The sequence below is a fragment of the Heterodontus francisci genome, chromosome 8 (assembly GCF_036365525.1).
Source record: "Heterodontus francisci isolate sHetFra1 chromosome 8, sHetFra1.hap1, whole genome shotgun sequence".
Taxonomy (NCBI): domain Eukaryota; kingdom Metazoa; phylum Chordata; class Chondrichthyes; order Heterodontiformes; family Heterodontidae; genus Heterodontus; species Heterodontus francisci.
Window position 1 is genome coordinate 116,065,987 of NC_090378.1, and position 17,748 is coordinate 116,083,734.

Consider the following 17,748-nt stretch of genomic DNA (forward strand, 5'->3'; position numbering starts at 1 on the left):
AAGGTGAGAGCCCATGGGATCCAGGGCAATTTGGCAAATTGGATCCAAAATTGGCTTAGTGGCAGGAGGCAGAGGGTGATGGTCGAGGGTTGTTTTAGCGAGTGGAAGCTTGTGACCAGTGGTGTACCACAGGGATCGGTGCTGGGACCCTTGCTGTTTGTAGTGTACATTAAGGATTTAGACGTGAACATAGGAGATATGATCAGCAAATTCGCAGATGACACGAAAATTGGTGATGTTGTAAATAGTGAGGAGGAAAGCCTTAGATTACAGGACGATATAGATGGGCTGGTAAGATGGGTGGAGCGGTGGCAAATGGAATTTAATCCTGAAACGTGTGAGGTGATGCATTTTGGGAGGACTAACAAGGCAAGGGAATATGCAATGGATGGTAGGACCCTAGGAAGTACAGAGGGTCAGAGGGGCCTTGGTGTACTTGTCCATAGATCACTGAAGGCAGCAGCACAGGTAGATAAGGTGGTTAGGAAAGCATATGGGATACTTGCCGTTATTAGCTGAGGCATAGAATATAAGGGCAAGGAGGTTATGATGGAGCTGTATAAAACGCTAGTTAGGCCACAGCTGAAGTAGAGTGTAGTTCTGGGCACCACACTATCGGAAGGATGTGATTGCACTGGAGAGGGTGCAGAGGAGATTCACCAGGATGTTGCCTGGGCTGGAGCTTTTCAGCTATGAAGAGAGACTGGATAGGCTAGGGTTGTTTTCCTTAGAGCAGAGAAGGCTGAGGGGGGAACATGATTGAGGTATACAAAATTATGAGGGGCATTGATAGGTTAGATAGGAAGAAACTTTTTTCCTTAGCGGTGGTGTCAATAACCAGGGGGCAATAATTTCAGCTAAGGGGCAGGAGGTTTAGAGGGGATTTGAGGAAAATTGTTTTCACTCAGAGGGTGGTTGGAATCTGGAACACACTGCCTGAAGGGGTGATCGAGGCAGGAACCCTCACAACATTTAAGAAGTATTTAGATGAGCACTTGAAACGCCACAGCATACAAGGCTACGGGCCAAGTGCTGGAAAATGGGATTAGAGTAGTTCGGTGCTTGATGGCCAGCACAGACACGATGGACCGAAGGGCCTGTTTCTGTGCTGTATAACTCTATGACTGTAAGGTGCCTATGATATTTGTCTTCACTAATTTTTTTCTCTTCACATATTTTCGAAGCTTTTACAGTCAGTTTTTATGTTTCACTCCTCCCCAAGGGACCCCGCACAACAAGATTGTTAATTAATCCTTTCTCATTGCACAATACCCAGTCTAGGATAGCCTGTTCTCTAGTTGGTTCCTCAACGTATTGGCCTAAAAAACCGTCACATATACACTCCAGGAAATCCTCCTCCACAGTATTATTGCTAATTTGGTTTGGCCAATCTATATGTAGATTAAACTCACCCATGATTACAATTGTACCCTTATTGCATGCGTCTCTAATTTCCTGTTTAATGCCATCCCTTACATCTCCACTACTGTTTGGGGGCCTATAGACACCCCCACCAACGTTTTCTGCCCCTTGGTGTTTCTTAGCTCCACTATACAGATTGCACATCATGATTTTCCGAGCCAATATCCTTCCTCACTTTTGCATTGATTTCCTCCTTTACTAACAACGCTACCCCACCTCCTTTCCCTTTTTGCCTGTCCTTCCTAAATATTGAATACCCCTGGATGTTCAGGTCCCATCCTTGGGCACCCTGCAGCCATGTCTCTGTCATTGCAACTGTATCAGAACCGTTTATATCGATTTGCATCTGTTAATTCATCTACCTTATTGAGAATGCTCCGCGCAATAAGACACAATGCCTTTAGACTTGTCATTTTAATACTGTTAGTCATCTTAGCTTTATTTTGCACTATGGCCCCATTTGTTTCTCGCCCTTGTTTTCTCTGCCTTCCATCTGCTTCTTACCTTTCTGTCTTTCATTTCTATCCTTGTTTCCCCCTCCTCTGTCTCCCTGCTCAGATTCCCATCCCCCTGCCATTCGAATTTAAACCCTCCCCGAAAGCACTAGCAAACACTACCACCACACCCCACCCCGAGGTAATTGGTCCCGGTCCTTCCCAGATGCAACCCATCCAGCTTGTACTGGTCCTACCTTCCCACCTTCCCCAGAACCAGTCCCAATGTCCCAGGAATCTTAATCCCTCCCCCCCACACTAGTTCTCCAGCCATGTATTCATCTAATATATCCTGCTATTTCTGTTCTCCCTAGCATGTGGCACTGGTAGTAATTCTGAGATTACTACATTTCAGATCTTACTTTTTAAATTTACGACCTAACTCCCCATATTCAGCTTGTAAGACCTCATCGTTTTTTTTAACCTATGTCGTTGATACCAATATGTACCACGACAACTGGCTGCTTGCACCCCCCCCCCCCCCCTCAGAATTCCCTGCAGCCACTCAGAGACATCCTTGACCCTAGCACCAGGGAGGGAAAATATCATCCTGGAGTCTCTTTTGTGGCCGCAGAAATACCTGTCTGTTCTCCTTATTATTGAATCCCCTATCACGATAGCCCTGCCATTCTTCTTCCTTCCCTCCTGTGCAGCAGAGCCACACATGGTGACATGAACTTGGCTCTTGCTGCTTTCCCTTGAACCATCTCCCCCAACATTATCCAAAGCAGTATATCTGATAGCGAGTGGGATGGCCACAGGGGACTCCTGCACTACCTGCTTTCCTCTACTCTGCCTGATGGTCACCCATTCCCTTTCTGCCTTTGCAGCATTTGCCTATGGTATGACCACCTCGCTAAACGTGCTATCCATGATGATCCCAGCATCGCAGATGCTCCACAGTGAATCCACCAGCAGCTGCAGCTCCGTAATGTGGGTAGTCAGCAGCTGCACATGGATACACTTCCTACACACATGGTCGTCAGGGAGACTGGAAGTATTAAAAATCAAAAATCCCAAGGTTCGGAATACAAGTGGCAGAATTAACTATCAAGTTAATGTAAATATAATTTTGAACAAAAACCATGCTATTCAGCATTCAATTATTAAACTTAAATTGCAGTTTAAGTTCTGTGATTTCTAAACTCCGAGACTGATAATACACAGGAAGGCAAATTACCCTGGTTCTGATAACCTGGATTTTCTGAACTCATTATGTCCATTTTACAAAATATTACAAAGTATTTGCAGCACAACAATAGGCCATTCAGCCCAACAGGTACATGCCAGTGTTTATGCTCCACACAAGCATCCTCCCATCCCGCTTCATCTATAATCCCATCAACATATCCTTCTATTCCTTTCTCCCTCATGTGCTTATCTAGCTTCCCTTAAATGCATCAACTGGGGTAGTTTCTAGGTTGCGTGGTGTAGGAAATATCCCAGGGAGCCATCCCACAGCTCCCTGACTTCTGCCACTGTTAGGAATGTGAATTTTGTTTATATGGACTAAAGCTTTCAGTGCCTATATGCCAAGGATGAAGTAGTCAAACCACAGACGTGAAGTGAGAATGACTGCCCTTGACATCAAGACAGTATTTGACCGAGTATGGTATCAAGGAGCCCTAGTAAAACTGGAGTCAATAGGAATCACGAGAAAACTCCTCATTGGCTGCAGTCGTACCCAGCACAAAAGATGATGGTTGCAACTATTGGAGGCCAATCATCTCAGCCCCAGGACATCATTGCAGGAGGTCCTCAGGGTTGTGCCCTGGACCAAATTATCTTCGGCTACTTCATCGGAAGCCCAGAAGTGGGATGCTCGCTGATGATTGCACAGTGTTCTGCTCCATTTGCAATGCCTCAGTACAAGAAGTAGTCAATGCCCACAAGTAGCAAGACCTGGTAGTGCCAAGTAACATTTGCACCAAACAAGTGCCAGGCAATGACCATCTCCAACAATAAAGAACCTAACCACTTCCCCTTGAAATTCAGTGGCATTACCATCGTCCAAATCCCCCTCCATCAACATCCTGGAAGTCGCCATTGACAAACACTGAACTGGACCAGCCACATAAACACCATCATTGTTAGAGCAGGTCAACGGCTGGGCGTTCTGTAGCGAGTAACTCACCTCCTGACTCCCCGAAAACCTTCCAGCATCTACAAGGCATGAGTCAGGAGTGTGATGGAATACCCTCCACTTGCCTGGATGAGTGCAGTTCCAACACTCAAGAAGCTCAACACCATCCATGATAAAGCAGCCTGCTTGATTGGTACTTCACCCACCAAGAGTGTACTGTGGTTGTAGTGTGCACCGTCTACAAAATGCACTGCAGCAACTCACCAAGACTTCTTTGGCAGCACCTCTCAAACCCACATCCTCCACTACCCAGAATGACAAGGGTAACAGATGCAGGGAACACCACCACCTTCAAGTTCCCCTCCAAGTCACATGCTATCATGTCTTGCACATCGATCATTGCTGGGGCAAAATTCTCAAACTCCCTACATAACATGCTTGTGGGAGCACCTTCACTATACGGACTGCAGTGGTTCAAGAAGAGACCCCACCATCACCTTTTCAAGGGTAACTAAGGATGTGTAATAAATGCTGGCTTTGACAGTGACATCCACATCCTGAAAAAAAATGTTTTAAAGCACAGAGGCAGTTGATGGTTTGATGGTTGGTGCAGAGGCAGAGTTGGGTGTGATTGGCATACATGTGGAAGTTGACCCACTGTCTGCAGATGATGTGTCAAAGGGAGGCATGTATAAGGGTTAAGAGAGGATCCTTGGGGAACTCCAGATGTGATGGTGCAGGCATGGTAAGAGAAGCTATTGCTGGAGATGCTCTGGGTATGGTCAGATAGTTAGGTGTGGAAATAAGCAACAGCAGTTCCCACAGAGCTGACTGATGGAAGAAGAGGTGTTGCAGGAGGATAGTGCAATCAATCTAGTTGAACCCTGTCGAAAGGTCAATGAGATCAAGGAAGGGTAAAGCCCCCCTAGTCAGAGATGACGTTCTTTATGACTCTGGTTAGGGCCGACTTGATGCAAAGTGAGGAGCTGAAGGTGGACTCGAGGGATTCAAACAGAGAATTATGGGAACAGAGTTTGAGGAATCAATATGAGCAAGGACTGGAAAGGAAAGGGAGTTTCCAGAGGGGTAATAATTGGGGAAAACACATGGGTTCAGGTGGGTTTTTTATGAAGTGGGAAGTGGTAACAGCCTTGAAGGGGAGAGGAAATCATTGACAATGTCATGAACAACAAATATAAACAAACTCACCCAGTGAAAAACGGAAGTGATGGATAATTCTATTCCTTGTCATTAAAATAAATAAGACCTCGCAATAAGATTAATAGCCCAGTTTATAAAAGCAGAAAACATTCCCACCTATCTTAGTATTTTAATATTCTAAACAAGTTACCTAGCTCACAAAAGCACACTGTTGATTTTAGGACAGAAAACCAGAGATCTCTCCGTGCTTTGTTGCTGGAAGTGAATCGCTGTCACATGGGAGCATAAACTTCACTAAAAGACATATTTCCAGTCTCCAGTCTACTGGGGACAAGTGGCTGCAGTCCCTGTAGTCTTGCAGCATTATTCAACTACTGTCTGAAGTAATTAGGAAGATGAACAACCTCATTAAAAGCTTCTTCTCATACTTCAGACTCTTCTACTTCCATATTTTCTTACTCCTGTCCTTCCCAACTATTGTCGGGCTGCAGGTTAATGCAAAGGGGACAGGCCAACAGACGCCTCCTGCCCAGTTTGTGGAACAACAAACGACGTTTCTTACTACAGGGATAATAAAACATAACAATGCAACTGTCAGCCAGTTCTGCAACAGCATCCACTGCAGCACACTGCAGCAAAAGACTGCTTTCAAACACATTTCACAACCTTTGGCCATTCAAGGGGACTGCTGTGGAGAAAAGGACTCTGCTTGCATTCAGGAATTATTCTTCATAGAAGAATATGACTGTGCCAACCAACTTACCTGGCCGAGAAACTTTTAGATTAACAGAGATCCATATTCACTTTCCATTTCCAGTTCTCACTACTTCTCCCTGTACGGCTCCAGTATCGTAAAATTCTTTCCATGCCAGTTATCATTACCCCTGCTTCCTTTCCCTACCTGTGTGATTCTATACATAGCCCAAACACAAAGAGGATACTAAAACACAGAAACAGCATGATTCCATATACAGCCCATACACGTGACAGTGACACACATCTCTGAGCTGAATTCTGCTATTTACATTGGTCTTTTTGATTAGTGCTAGCAGCAGTATAACTTCAACTGCATGTAAAAGGTTTTGAGTTGATGTCATGATTTACTTGAATAAAATGATAGAACATATTTTACATCAAGTAATTAGAGATGCTGAAGTGTGCTTGAGAAAAGCAGGCGCTTCTACTTCCATATTTTTCTACTTCTGTCCTTCCAAACTAACATTCCCAACTAACAGGTAACTGGGCAATATCACAACACTAGGACCTAGATGTAGCACTGAAGCCAATATTCTAGGCAGAAGTTCAGCACAGTAGGAAGTGAGTTAATGCACTGGGATTCCATGGTGTATTTATCTTCCGCTGTACCTCCAGGTAAAGATCTCCACCAGAAGCGAGCTATAATATCCTACCTTACAGATCTTGTACAACGAATCCTGCCCATCTCCATCAGTGTCCTTGAAGTAATCGTGGGCTGGGAAAGTCCGATTAATATCACGGGTAATGACATTTTCTTGAACAGAATCCTGCATGAAGAATAAAAATAAACTGGTGATCTCAGGAGCTGTGGTTGGTGTACATCCCCTTCAATGCACTTCTTATTCCAGTCCAGCACACATAATATATATAAAACTAGCAGATTTTCTGTGGCTCATAGAGAGTCAGGGAATACGCTGCTTTATAACAAGAGGTGTGACTCACAAAGTGTTACAGGCAATAAGTATGACAGACAGGAAGTGTGTGTCCTTGGCATAGATTTTAATATATTACTCGTGAATCTTGTGTAGTGTTGTTCACAGTGAATCCTCTCTTTACTTTCTTCATTCTGTCACCATAATCTCTCTGTGTCTCAACCTCCTTTCCCCAATTTCCTTTTTCTCTAACCATTCTCTTCCATACATCACTTACTCTGTTACCTGACCTTTTTCTTTTCCCCCTGCTTCTCTCTGACTCTGCTATCAATTCCTTTATTTTCAATCTTTCTCTCTCTGCTCTTCAATCACTCTCTTGGAAAATCTCTCCTACTCTCTTTCTCTGATACTCTCCCTCTCTGCCTCCAATCTCTCCCACTCTCTGTGTTTGACTCTCTCTGTCTCCAAACTCTCCAATTTCTTTTTTATCAATCACAATAGAAAGGTGTATGGGTCTAAAATCATGGATCTTGACTCAGAAGGTCAAGATGTAGAGTCAGCTTGGGTGGATATAAGAAATAGCAAAGAAAGGAAAGAAGTCACTGGTGGGAGTAGTTTATATGCCCCCTAACAATGGCGACACTGGAGAACATAAATCCAAAAATAAGGAGGGCTTATATGAAAAGTACTGCAATAACCGTGGGCGATTTTAATCTTCATATAGATTGAAAGAATCAAATTGGCAAAGGTAGCCTGGTGGATGAGTTCATACAGTGTATTAGGGACAGTTTCTTAGAACAATATGTTCTGGGACCAACCCTGGAGCAGGCTATTTTAGACCTGGTAATGTGTAATGAAACAGGACTAACAAATGACCTCATAGTAAAGCATCCTCTCGGCAAGAGAGATCATAACATGATAGAATTTCACATTCAGTTTGAGGGTGAGAAATTTGGGTCTGAAACTAGTGTCCTAAAGTTAATTAGAGGAAATTACAAGGCTATGAAGATAGGGTAGACTGGGAAAATAAGTTAAAAGGTGAGACAGGAGAGAAGCAATGGCAGACATTTAAGGAGTTATTTCAAAACCCTCAACAAAGATATATTCCATTGAGAAAGAAAGAGAAAGAAGGATACACCATCCAGAGCTAACTAAGGAAGTTAAGGATGGTATTAAATTGAAGGAAAAGACATACAATGCTGCAAAGATTAGTGGTAGGCCAGGAGATTGGGACAATTTCTGAAACCAGCAAAAGATGACTAAAAAAATAATAAAAAAGGGAAAAAGAAGAGTATGAGAGTAAACCAACAAGAAATATAAAAACAGACAATAAAAGCTTCTACAAATATATAAAAAGGAAGGGAGTAGCTTAAGTAAGTGTTGGTCCCTTAGAGGATGGGATTGGGGAATTAATAATGGGAAACAGGAAATGGCAGAGTGTGTGATGTTTAGAAGAATGAGAGGTGATCTTATTGAAACATGTAAGATTCTGAGGGGGCTTGAAGGGCAGATGCTGAGAGGATGTTTCCCTTTTTGGCAGAATCTAGACCGAGGGGGCACAGTTTAAAAATAAGAGGTCTCCCTTCTAAGACAGAGATGAGGTGGAATTTCTTCTCTCAGACGGTCATTAATCTTTGGAATTCTCTATCCCAGATAGCAGTGGAAGCTGAGTCATCGAATATATTGTCAAGAAAACAAGGTATGTCAAATAAGGAATATTAATTCATCGGTTGGAAACTTACATTAAACTTTTAATGGAAAAAAATCCTGCAGTTAACTTTTAAAAAACTAGCAGCCAAGATGGTCACCGCAATTTGCATCTGAAACACCTTTCCACATTCCAAAGGAGACAGAGGTTGGAGAAGCATGGACCCAGAACAGTGGCTTGCTCTAAGTGATTGAATTACTTAAGATTGCTTCATTAGCACGGCATTCCTCTCTCTCTCCCCAGATAACACCGCAAGTTTGAAAACTGTCTGCAATTATGGAATGTCCAAGCCTACAGATTGCTGCAGACACAGACCAGGGGAAGAGAACCACCTACAAGTCTGCCTCCAAGAAAGCCCTGAGCCAAGTGGGCCAGCCACAAAGTGCACTTTGACTTGCCAAAAACTTCAAGGATACAATTCCATCCAGAAGACCACCGAATCATCCAACCTCACAGACTGTGTATTTAATTTCCATTTATTCTGGACTCTAATTCCAACCACAAAATCTACTTCTCACTCTGTAATCTCTTTGTGTGTGTGAGATTCTGGTGTGAATGTGTAGTGTATTTTTATATTATACTTAGATAGGGTCTAGATTAAGTATAATAAACTCACCTCGATCGTGTTTAAACTCAAGAAAACCTGTCCGAATGGTTCTTTCACGAGCACATTAAAGGTAAAAGACTCGCTGAGGTGGTAAGCGCAACCACTGTTTAAAATGGAATAAACCCTGTTGCGGTCAAATAAGAAGAAAGACAAGAGAGGGGAGCCTGTGACCCCCCTCCTCATCTGGCCATACAATATACAAAGCTGAGTTAGACAGATTTTTGATCTACAAGGCAGTCAAGGGTTATGGGGGGCCGGGCAGGAAAGTCGAGTTAAGGCCACAATCAGATCAGCCATGATCTTATTGCCTGGCAGAGCAGGCTTGAGGGGCCGAAAGGCCTACTCCTGCTCCTATTTCTTATGCTATGAGAAGAGCAGCAGAGGTGGAGAATTCAGGCTGTGAGCTGACAATGGTAGCATGGCCCTAAACGTATAAAATTTATAAATATATAAGACATAAAATCTAAATAAATAAACTGAGGCCAGACTTTCCAAATTTAAAATGTAATACTTAAGAATGTTCTCTCACACAAGAAGCCATGAGGGATCAGCAGCTGGTGTAACCAAGGGTAAAATCTTAACATTCAGCTGGCAGTTTCTGTTACAGCAGCACTTACTGGCATCAGAGGAAAATGGCACAGGTCAGTATGGGTGATTTAATATGGGGATGCCACAACGTAAATAGTTAGCACAGCAGTTCTCATTAAGTGCAAATTTAAATATATTGTATTGATATAGATTGCTATTTAATACAAGAATATAAGTTAAATAAAAATATGCTGAATAAATATTATGCAATGTTCCTGGTTTGCAAGACTCAGAAGTGAAGAGCTTATCCCTAATTTTAACCCTGCCAGCACTGTCAGGCACTATTAAATAGAATCTTACAGCATAGAAACAGGCCATTCAGCCCAACAGGTCCAAACCATTCCATGACCACTCCATGTGGCAGCAAGTTCCACATTCTAACCGCTGTCTGGGTAAAGATGTTTCTCTCAAATTCCCTAATGGATATATTAGTAACTATCTTATTTTTATGGCCCCTAGTTTTAGAGTAGGGGAAATGTATTTCTGACACATTCGTGCCCACTGCTGTTTTAACTCCTGTGTTTCTGGAAGATTGAGGCAGAGCCCTCATTAATATTGAAATGGCAATGTCTGCTGACATTATTTGGACTCAAGATCCATTTTAACTGGAGATACTCAACAAAACCTGGCATGACTGGGGCCTGAAAAGACCCAGGTAAGAATCTGTGTTAACAACGTTTTAGCATTTGCTTACAGACCAGAAGGAGCAAGAGCATTTCTTGTGATCCCACAAGGAAACATTGGAACAATCCTGTCCCATTGCCCCTACTCCCCCACCATCATCCCCATTTAAGAATCCCTCACAAAAACAGCCTCAGTGATGCTCAGTTTGGGTTCCACCAGGGCCACTCAGCTCCTGACATCATTACAGCCTTGGTCCAAACATGGACAAAAGAACTGAACTCAAGAGGTGAGGTGAGAGTAACTGCCCTCGATATCAAGGAAGCATTTGACAGAGTACGGCATCAAGGAGCCCAAGCAAAACTGGAGACAATGGGAATCGGGGGGAAACTCTCCGCTGGTTGGAGTCATACCTAGCACAAAGCAAGATGGTCCTGGTTGTTGGAGATCAATCAACTCAGTCCCAGGACATCAGTGCCGGTGTTCCTCAGGGTAGTGTCCTAGGCCCAACCATCTTCAGCTGCATCATCAATGACCTTCCCTCAATCATAAAGTCAGATGTGGGGATATTCACTGATGATTGCACAATGTTCAGCACCATTCGTGCCTCCTCAGATACTGAAGCAGTCCATGTCCAGATGCAGCAAGATCTTGACAACATCCAGGCTTGGGCTGATAAGTGTCAAATAACATTCGTGCCACACGAGTGCCAGGCAATGATCAACTCAAACAATAGAGAATATAACCATCTCCCCTTGACGTTCAATGGCATTACCATCACTGAATTCCCCCCTATCAACATCCTGGGGCTTACCATTGACCAGAAACTGAACTGAACCAGCCACATCGATACTATGGCTACAAGAGCAGGCCAGATGCTGGGAATTCTGCAGTGAATAACTCACCTCCTGACTTGTCAAAGCCTGTCCACCATCTACAAGGCACAAGTCAGGAGTGTGATGGAATATTGTCTACTTGCCTGGATGGATGCAGCTCCAACAACACTCAAGAAGCTCGACACCATCCAGGACAAAACAGCCCGCTTGATTGGCACCCCATCTACAAACATTCACTCCATCCACCACCATCGCACAGTGGCAGCAGTCTGTACCATCTACAAAATGCATAGCAGAAATGCACCAAAACTCCTTCGGCAGCACCTTCCAAACCCGCGACCTCCACCAGCTAGAAGGACAAGGGCAGCAGATGCATGGGAACACCACCACCTGCAATTTCCCGTCCAAGTCACACACCATCCTGACTTGGAACTATATCTCCGTTCCTTCACTGTCGCTGGGTCAAAATTCTGGAACTCCCTTCCTAACAGCACTGTTGGTGTACCTACACCCCAAGGACTGCAGTGGTTCCTGAAGACAGCTCACCACCACCTTTTCATGGGCAATTAGGGATGGGCAATAAATGCTGGCCTAGCCAGTGACACCCACATCCCATGAACGAATAAAAAAAACTCTGCCCCCCCCCCCACCCTCCCCACCGTCTCGCTCTGATCAACTTACATCCACATTCCCCCCTGCCAGCTTCATGCGGGACACAATGAAATTTAAATGAGGCCCGGGAGTTACAGTGACCCTTGCCCCACACTGGCAGCGTTGTAAGCTCTTCCCTTCCTTCACCCTTTCCAACCCCAGCAACCTGACCCAGAACCCTGAAATACCAAGAGATGATATAACATTAAATTTCAGAAGGTGCAAATACAAAGCATCCAATATTGGCAACACCAACAGAAGAGTAGAAGATAGATTAAAAAAGAGACACAAAATCATTCTGAAACAAACAAAATTTATAGTCTAAAATAAAATCAAAATATTGCAGATGCTGGAAATCTGAAATAAAAACAGAAAGTGCTGGATCAGGTCAGGCAGCATCTGTGGAGAGAGAAGCAGAGTTAATGTTTCAGGTCTGTGACCTTTCATCAGTTTTTATTTCAAAATTCATAGCCTGTCTGCACAAGAGGACAGGGTGTGAAGGGGAGGGCTTAGGTTAATGGGCTGCAGCAAAATGTATCTGAGAGTTTGAAGGACAGCATCCAATGACTCAGGGCAGACTTACCCACAAGATTGTTTGATAAGTTACAGAATGCCACAGTCTTAAAAGGATTGTATCCATGTGATTTAACTTGTTTTTAATGGAAAACAAGGTGAGAAAGAAGGCCCACCATGCCAGACCACAATGAGAAATGAGCAAAAGAGAAAAGAGAGCAAGTGAGGTGACAGTAAGACTGGGCAGAGAGGAGGTGGAAGAGGAGATATAGAAGGTTCAAAGTTCCACAGTTTCGAGATCCAGGAAAAGAGCCTAAAAAGCATAAGAAATAGGAGCCTGCTCCGCCATTCAATACTACCATGACCGGACATTGTGCTAGGTTTTGCTTTCAACAGAGGTTTGTAGGATGGAAGGAGAGATTGAGCAGCCCAGTAGGTGCTGCAAAAATGCAGGAAAGGTAAAGTTCAAAAGAGTGATGATAAGAGTGAGACACAAGGAGAGGAATTTCCCTTACCAAGGTTCATTGGGACAATGAAACATTGTTGTGGAATTCAGTTGTGTCTGTGAGGGGTCAGGGGTTGCTCGTGTCTGTAAGAGGGGTCAGTCATGCCTGTAAGAGTGGTCAGCCAAAGTCTTTGAGGGGTCAGTGGTCAGTCATATCTGTAAGAGGGATCAGGGGTAAGTCATGCTTGTAACAGGGGTCACGGTCAGCCACATCGATAAGAGGGGTCAGGGGTCAGCTGAGTCCATAAGAGGGGTCAGGGGGCAGTTGTGTCGAAAAAGGGGTCAGGGTAAGTCGTGTCTGTAAGAGGGGTCAGCGGTCAGTTGTGTCTGCAAGGGCTTGTTGAGGGGCGGGGGTGTCAGTGGTCCTCTTCTAGATTAATGCCTATTGTCGAAGAAGTTTCTGTTTCTCTGTCCAGGAGAGGCAGAAATATCAGCCAATTCTGGATCAAAACAGATAATCTGAATAAAATCCAGACTCTATTCCATAGAGTGCCCAGTTTAATCTTAATGAGCACAAACAAAGAACTCTTGTGTTATCGGTGCATTAATTTACTGATTACTTAAATGGAGCGATCACAATGTCAGTGCAATCACCATCAACCCTACAGGTATCTCGAAGAGAAATCTTCTGACAGACCCATTTAATGAATCTGTGCAATTACTTTGTCACTGTAAGTTAATGTGTACTGTGTAACAGTACACTCAACATCTATGGCACATTGTCATAGATGTTAGGGGTGGCAAACTATGGAATCCATGTCAGTTGCAGCCATAACTGGAAAATAACAGCAAACGCTTTGCTGACAAGTCTTTTCCACAGGCCAAAAGGCCAGCTCTATCAGAGCTGCAACACAACAGGGTTTGAAGGGTTAGACTAGCATGTGGCAGGTTTACTGTAAGAATGTATATGTGATGAATAATAGTGAGATGGAAATGAGCCACAGGCTTAAACAAGGGTTCAGAGTCTATCATTGTCCACAAGAGAAAATGGAGACAGAAGCCAGCCATTGAACCCAAACATTTGCCACTTTATGCAACAAAGTACTTTTGAATCTCTCGATTTTATGAATGGTTCAATGTGGAGTGGGGATATGAAAGATTAAACCAAGGGTATTGGTGCTCACCATAATGTTGGACAGAAAAAGACTTATATTTATATTGTGCCTTTCAAGAGATCATGATGGAGCCATCAAGTACTTTTGGTGGAAGTGTGTAATGTAGAAAACATGACATGCAAATTTGTACACAGCCAGGTCCCACGAACAGCAATATGATAATGATCAGATAATCTGTTTTAAATATTGATTGAGAGTTAAGTATTGGCCTGGACACTGGGGAGAACAACCCTCCTCTTTTTCAGATAGCGCCACAGGATCTTTTATGCCCACCTGAGAGGGGAGAGGGGGCCTCGATTTAACATCTCATCCGAAAGCCGCACCTTCAACGGTGCAACTTGCATTATAAAGTGCCTTTTACCTAGTAAAACATCCCAAGATGCTTCACAGGAACATTATCAAACAAAATTTGACATTGAGCCACATAAAGAGATATTAGGGCAGATTACTAAGAGCTTCGTCAAAGAGGTAAGTTTTAAGGAATGTCTTTAAAAGAGGAGAGAGAGAGCTAGAGAGGTGGAAAAGTTTCTGTGGGAATTCCAGAGCTTAGGGCCTCACCAGCTGAAGGCAATGATGGAGGGATTAAAATCGGAGATGTGCATGAGGTCAATATTGGAGGACTGCAGATATCTCAAAAGGTTGTAGGGCTGGAGGAGGTTACAGAGATAGGGAGGGACGATTTGCGGATAGTGATGAGGATTGTCAGAGGATACAGCAGGATATAGATCGGTTGGAGACTTGGGCGGAGAAATGGCAGATGGAGTTTAATCCGGACAAATGTGAGGTAATGCATTTTGGAAGGTCTAAAGCAGGTGGGAAGTACAGTAAATGGCAGAACCCTTAGGAGTATTGACAGGCAGAGAGATCTGGGCATACAGGTCCACAGGTCACTGAAAGTGGCAACGCAGGTGGATAAGGTAGTCAAGAAGGCATACGGCATGCTTGCCATCATCGGTCGAGGCATAGAGTATAAAAATTGGCAAGTCATGCTGCAGCTGTACAGAACTTTAGTTAGGCCACACTTAGAATATTGCGTGCAATTCTGGTCGCCACACTACCAGAAGGACGTGGAGGCTTTGGAGAGGGTACAGAAGAGGTTTACCAGGATGTTGCCTGGCCTGGAGGGCATTAGCTATGAGGAGAGGTTGGATAAACTCGGATTGTTTTCACTGGAACGACAGAGGTGGAGGGGCGACATGATAGAGGTTTACAAAGTTATGAGCGGCATGGACAGAGCAGATAGTCAGAAGCTTTTTCCTGGGGTGGAAGAGTCAGTTACTTGGGGACATAGGTTTAAGGTGAGAGGGGCAAAGTTTAGAGGGGATGTGCGAGGCAAGTTCTTTACACAGAGGGTGGTGAGTGCCTGGAACTTGCTGTGGGGGGAGGAGGTGGAAGCAGGTACGATAGCGACGTTTAAGAGGCATCTTGACAAATACATGAATAGGATGGGAATAGAGGGATACGGTCCCCGGAAGTGCAGAAGGTTTTAGTTTAGGCAAGCATCAAGATCGGCGCAGGCTTGGAGGGCCATCTGGCCTGTTCCTGTGCTGTATTGTTCTTCGTTCTTTTGGCCCTAACCGCCTCCTCTTCACTATAGACGTCCAATCTCTCTGCACATCCATCCCCCACCAGGACGATTTGAGGGATCTCCGCTTCTTCCTTGAACAGAGGCCCAACCAGTCCCCATCCACCACCACACTCCTCCACCTGGCTGAACTTGTTCTCACATTGAACAACTTCTCCTTCAACTCCACTCACTTCCTTCAAATTAAAGGTATTGCTATGGGTACCCGTATGGATCCTAGTTATGCCTGTCTTTTTGTGGGATATGTCGAACCTTCCTTGTTCCACTTCTACTCAGGTCCCCTCCCCCAATTCTTTTTCCAGTACATTGATAACTGTATTGGTGCTGTTTCCTGCTCTCGCCCCAAACTAGAAAATTTCATCAACTTTGCTTCCAATTTCCAGCCTTCTCTCACCTTCACATGGTCCATCTCTGACACTTCCCTTCCCCGACTTCTCTGTCTCCATCGCTGAGGATAGGCTGTCCACTAATATTCATTATAAGCCCATTGACTCCTACAGCTACCTCGACTACACTTCTTCACACCCTGCCTCCGGTAAGGATTCATTTTCATTCTCCATCTCCGTCGCATCTGTTCCGATGATGCAACCTTCCACAACAGCACTTCTGATATGTCTTTCTTTTTCCTCGACTGAGGATTCCCTCCCACTGTGGTTGACAGGGCCCTCAACTGTGTCTGGCCCATTTCCCGCACCTCTACCCTCACCCCTTCCCCTCTTTCCCAGAAGCACGGCAGGGTTCCCCTTGTCCTCACTTTCCACCCCACCAGCGTCCACATCCAAAGGATTATCCTCTGCCATTTCTGCCACCTCCAAACACACCATCCCCTCCCTTCCCCTGTCAGTATTCCAAAGGGACCGTTCCCTCCGTGACACCCTGGTCCACTCCTCCATCAGTCCCGACACTTCATCCCCTTCCCATGCAATCGCGGGAGGTGTAACACCTGCTCTTTTACCTTCTCTCTCCTCACTTTCCATGGCCTCAAACACTCCTTCCAAGTGAAGCAGAGATTTACTTGTACTTCCGTCAATGTAGTATACTGTATTCGCTGCTCACAATGCGGTCTCCTCTACATTGGGGAGATCAAACGCAGATTGGGTGACGCATTGCGGAACACCTCCACTCATTCCGCAAGCATAACCCCGAGCTTCTGTTTGTTTGCCATTTTAATTCACGCCCACATTTCTGTCCTCTGCGTGCTGCAGTGTTTCAATGAAGCTCAACGTAAGCTTGAGGAACAGAACCTCATCTTCCGATTAGGCACTCTCGACTTCTGGACTCTATATTGAGTTCAACAATTTCAGAGCATGACTGCCATTTTTTAAAAACATTTTTTCATTTTGTTTTTATTTTTTTTTAAACCATGTATTGGTCTTAAACTGGGTTTCATGTTATTGCTTTCCGTCAGAGCTGTTCATTATTCTGCCATTAACACTTTCTCTGGACTCATGCTTGTCTTTTACTACAACTACAACTGCCTTTTGTTCTGTGACATCTCTGTTATTTAATGTCTATTGCCCTCCACACTTTCACACACCTCCCCTTTTGTTCTTCTTCCCCCCTTCCCCCTGCTCAAAGCCAATTCTGATGAAGATTCATAGACTTGAAACATTAACTCTGTTTCTCTCTCCACAGATGCTGCCAGACCAGCTGAGTAATTCCAGCACTTTCAGTTTTTATTTCTTACAGCATACCCCCTCCCAGTGCATATTATGATATCACACAAACCTTCCCAGTTCAAATGACAATATGATACACACCTTCCCTACAATTGACAATATCACACACACCCTCCCAGTGTATATTACAATATCACACACACCCTCCCAGTGTATATTACAATATCACACACACCCTCCAAGTGTATATTATAATATCACACAACTCCTCCCAGTGTATATTACAATATCACACACCCTCCAAGTGTAGATTACAATATCACACACACCCTCCCAGTGTATATTACAATATCACACACACCCTCCAAGTGTATATTACAATATCATACAACTCCTCCCAGTGTATATTACAATATCACACACACCCTCCAAGTGTATATTACAATATCACACAACTCCTCCCAGTGTATATTACAATATCACACACCCTCCAAGTGTAGATTACAATATCACACAACTCCTCCCAGTGTATATTACAATATCACACACACCCAAGTGTATATTACAATATCATACAACTCCTCCCAGTGTATATTACAATATCACACACAC

The 17,748-nt window shown here is 44.1% G+C and overlaps 1 protein-coding gene across 1 annotated transcript in view; it reads right to left on the bottom strand.

Annotated features, from left to right (window-relative positions):
* LOC137373241 (rab GTPase-activating protein 1-like) overlaps positions 1-17,748 on the bottom strand; it is a 556,698-nt gene that overhangs the window by 158,917 nt on the left and 380,033 nt on the right. The window contains exon 14 of the mRNA XM_068038091.1: positions 6,570-6,683. Coding sequence (XP_067894192.1) covers positions 6,570-6,683 — 114 coding nt within the window. The remainder of the gene's footprint in view (positions 1-6,569; positions 6,684-17,748) is intronic.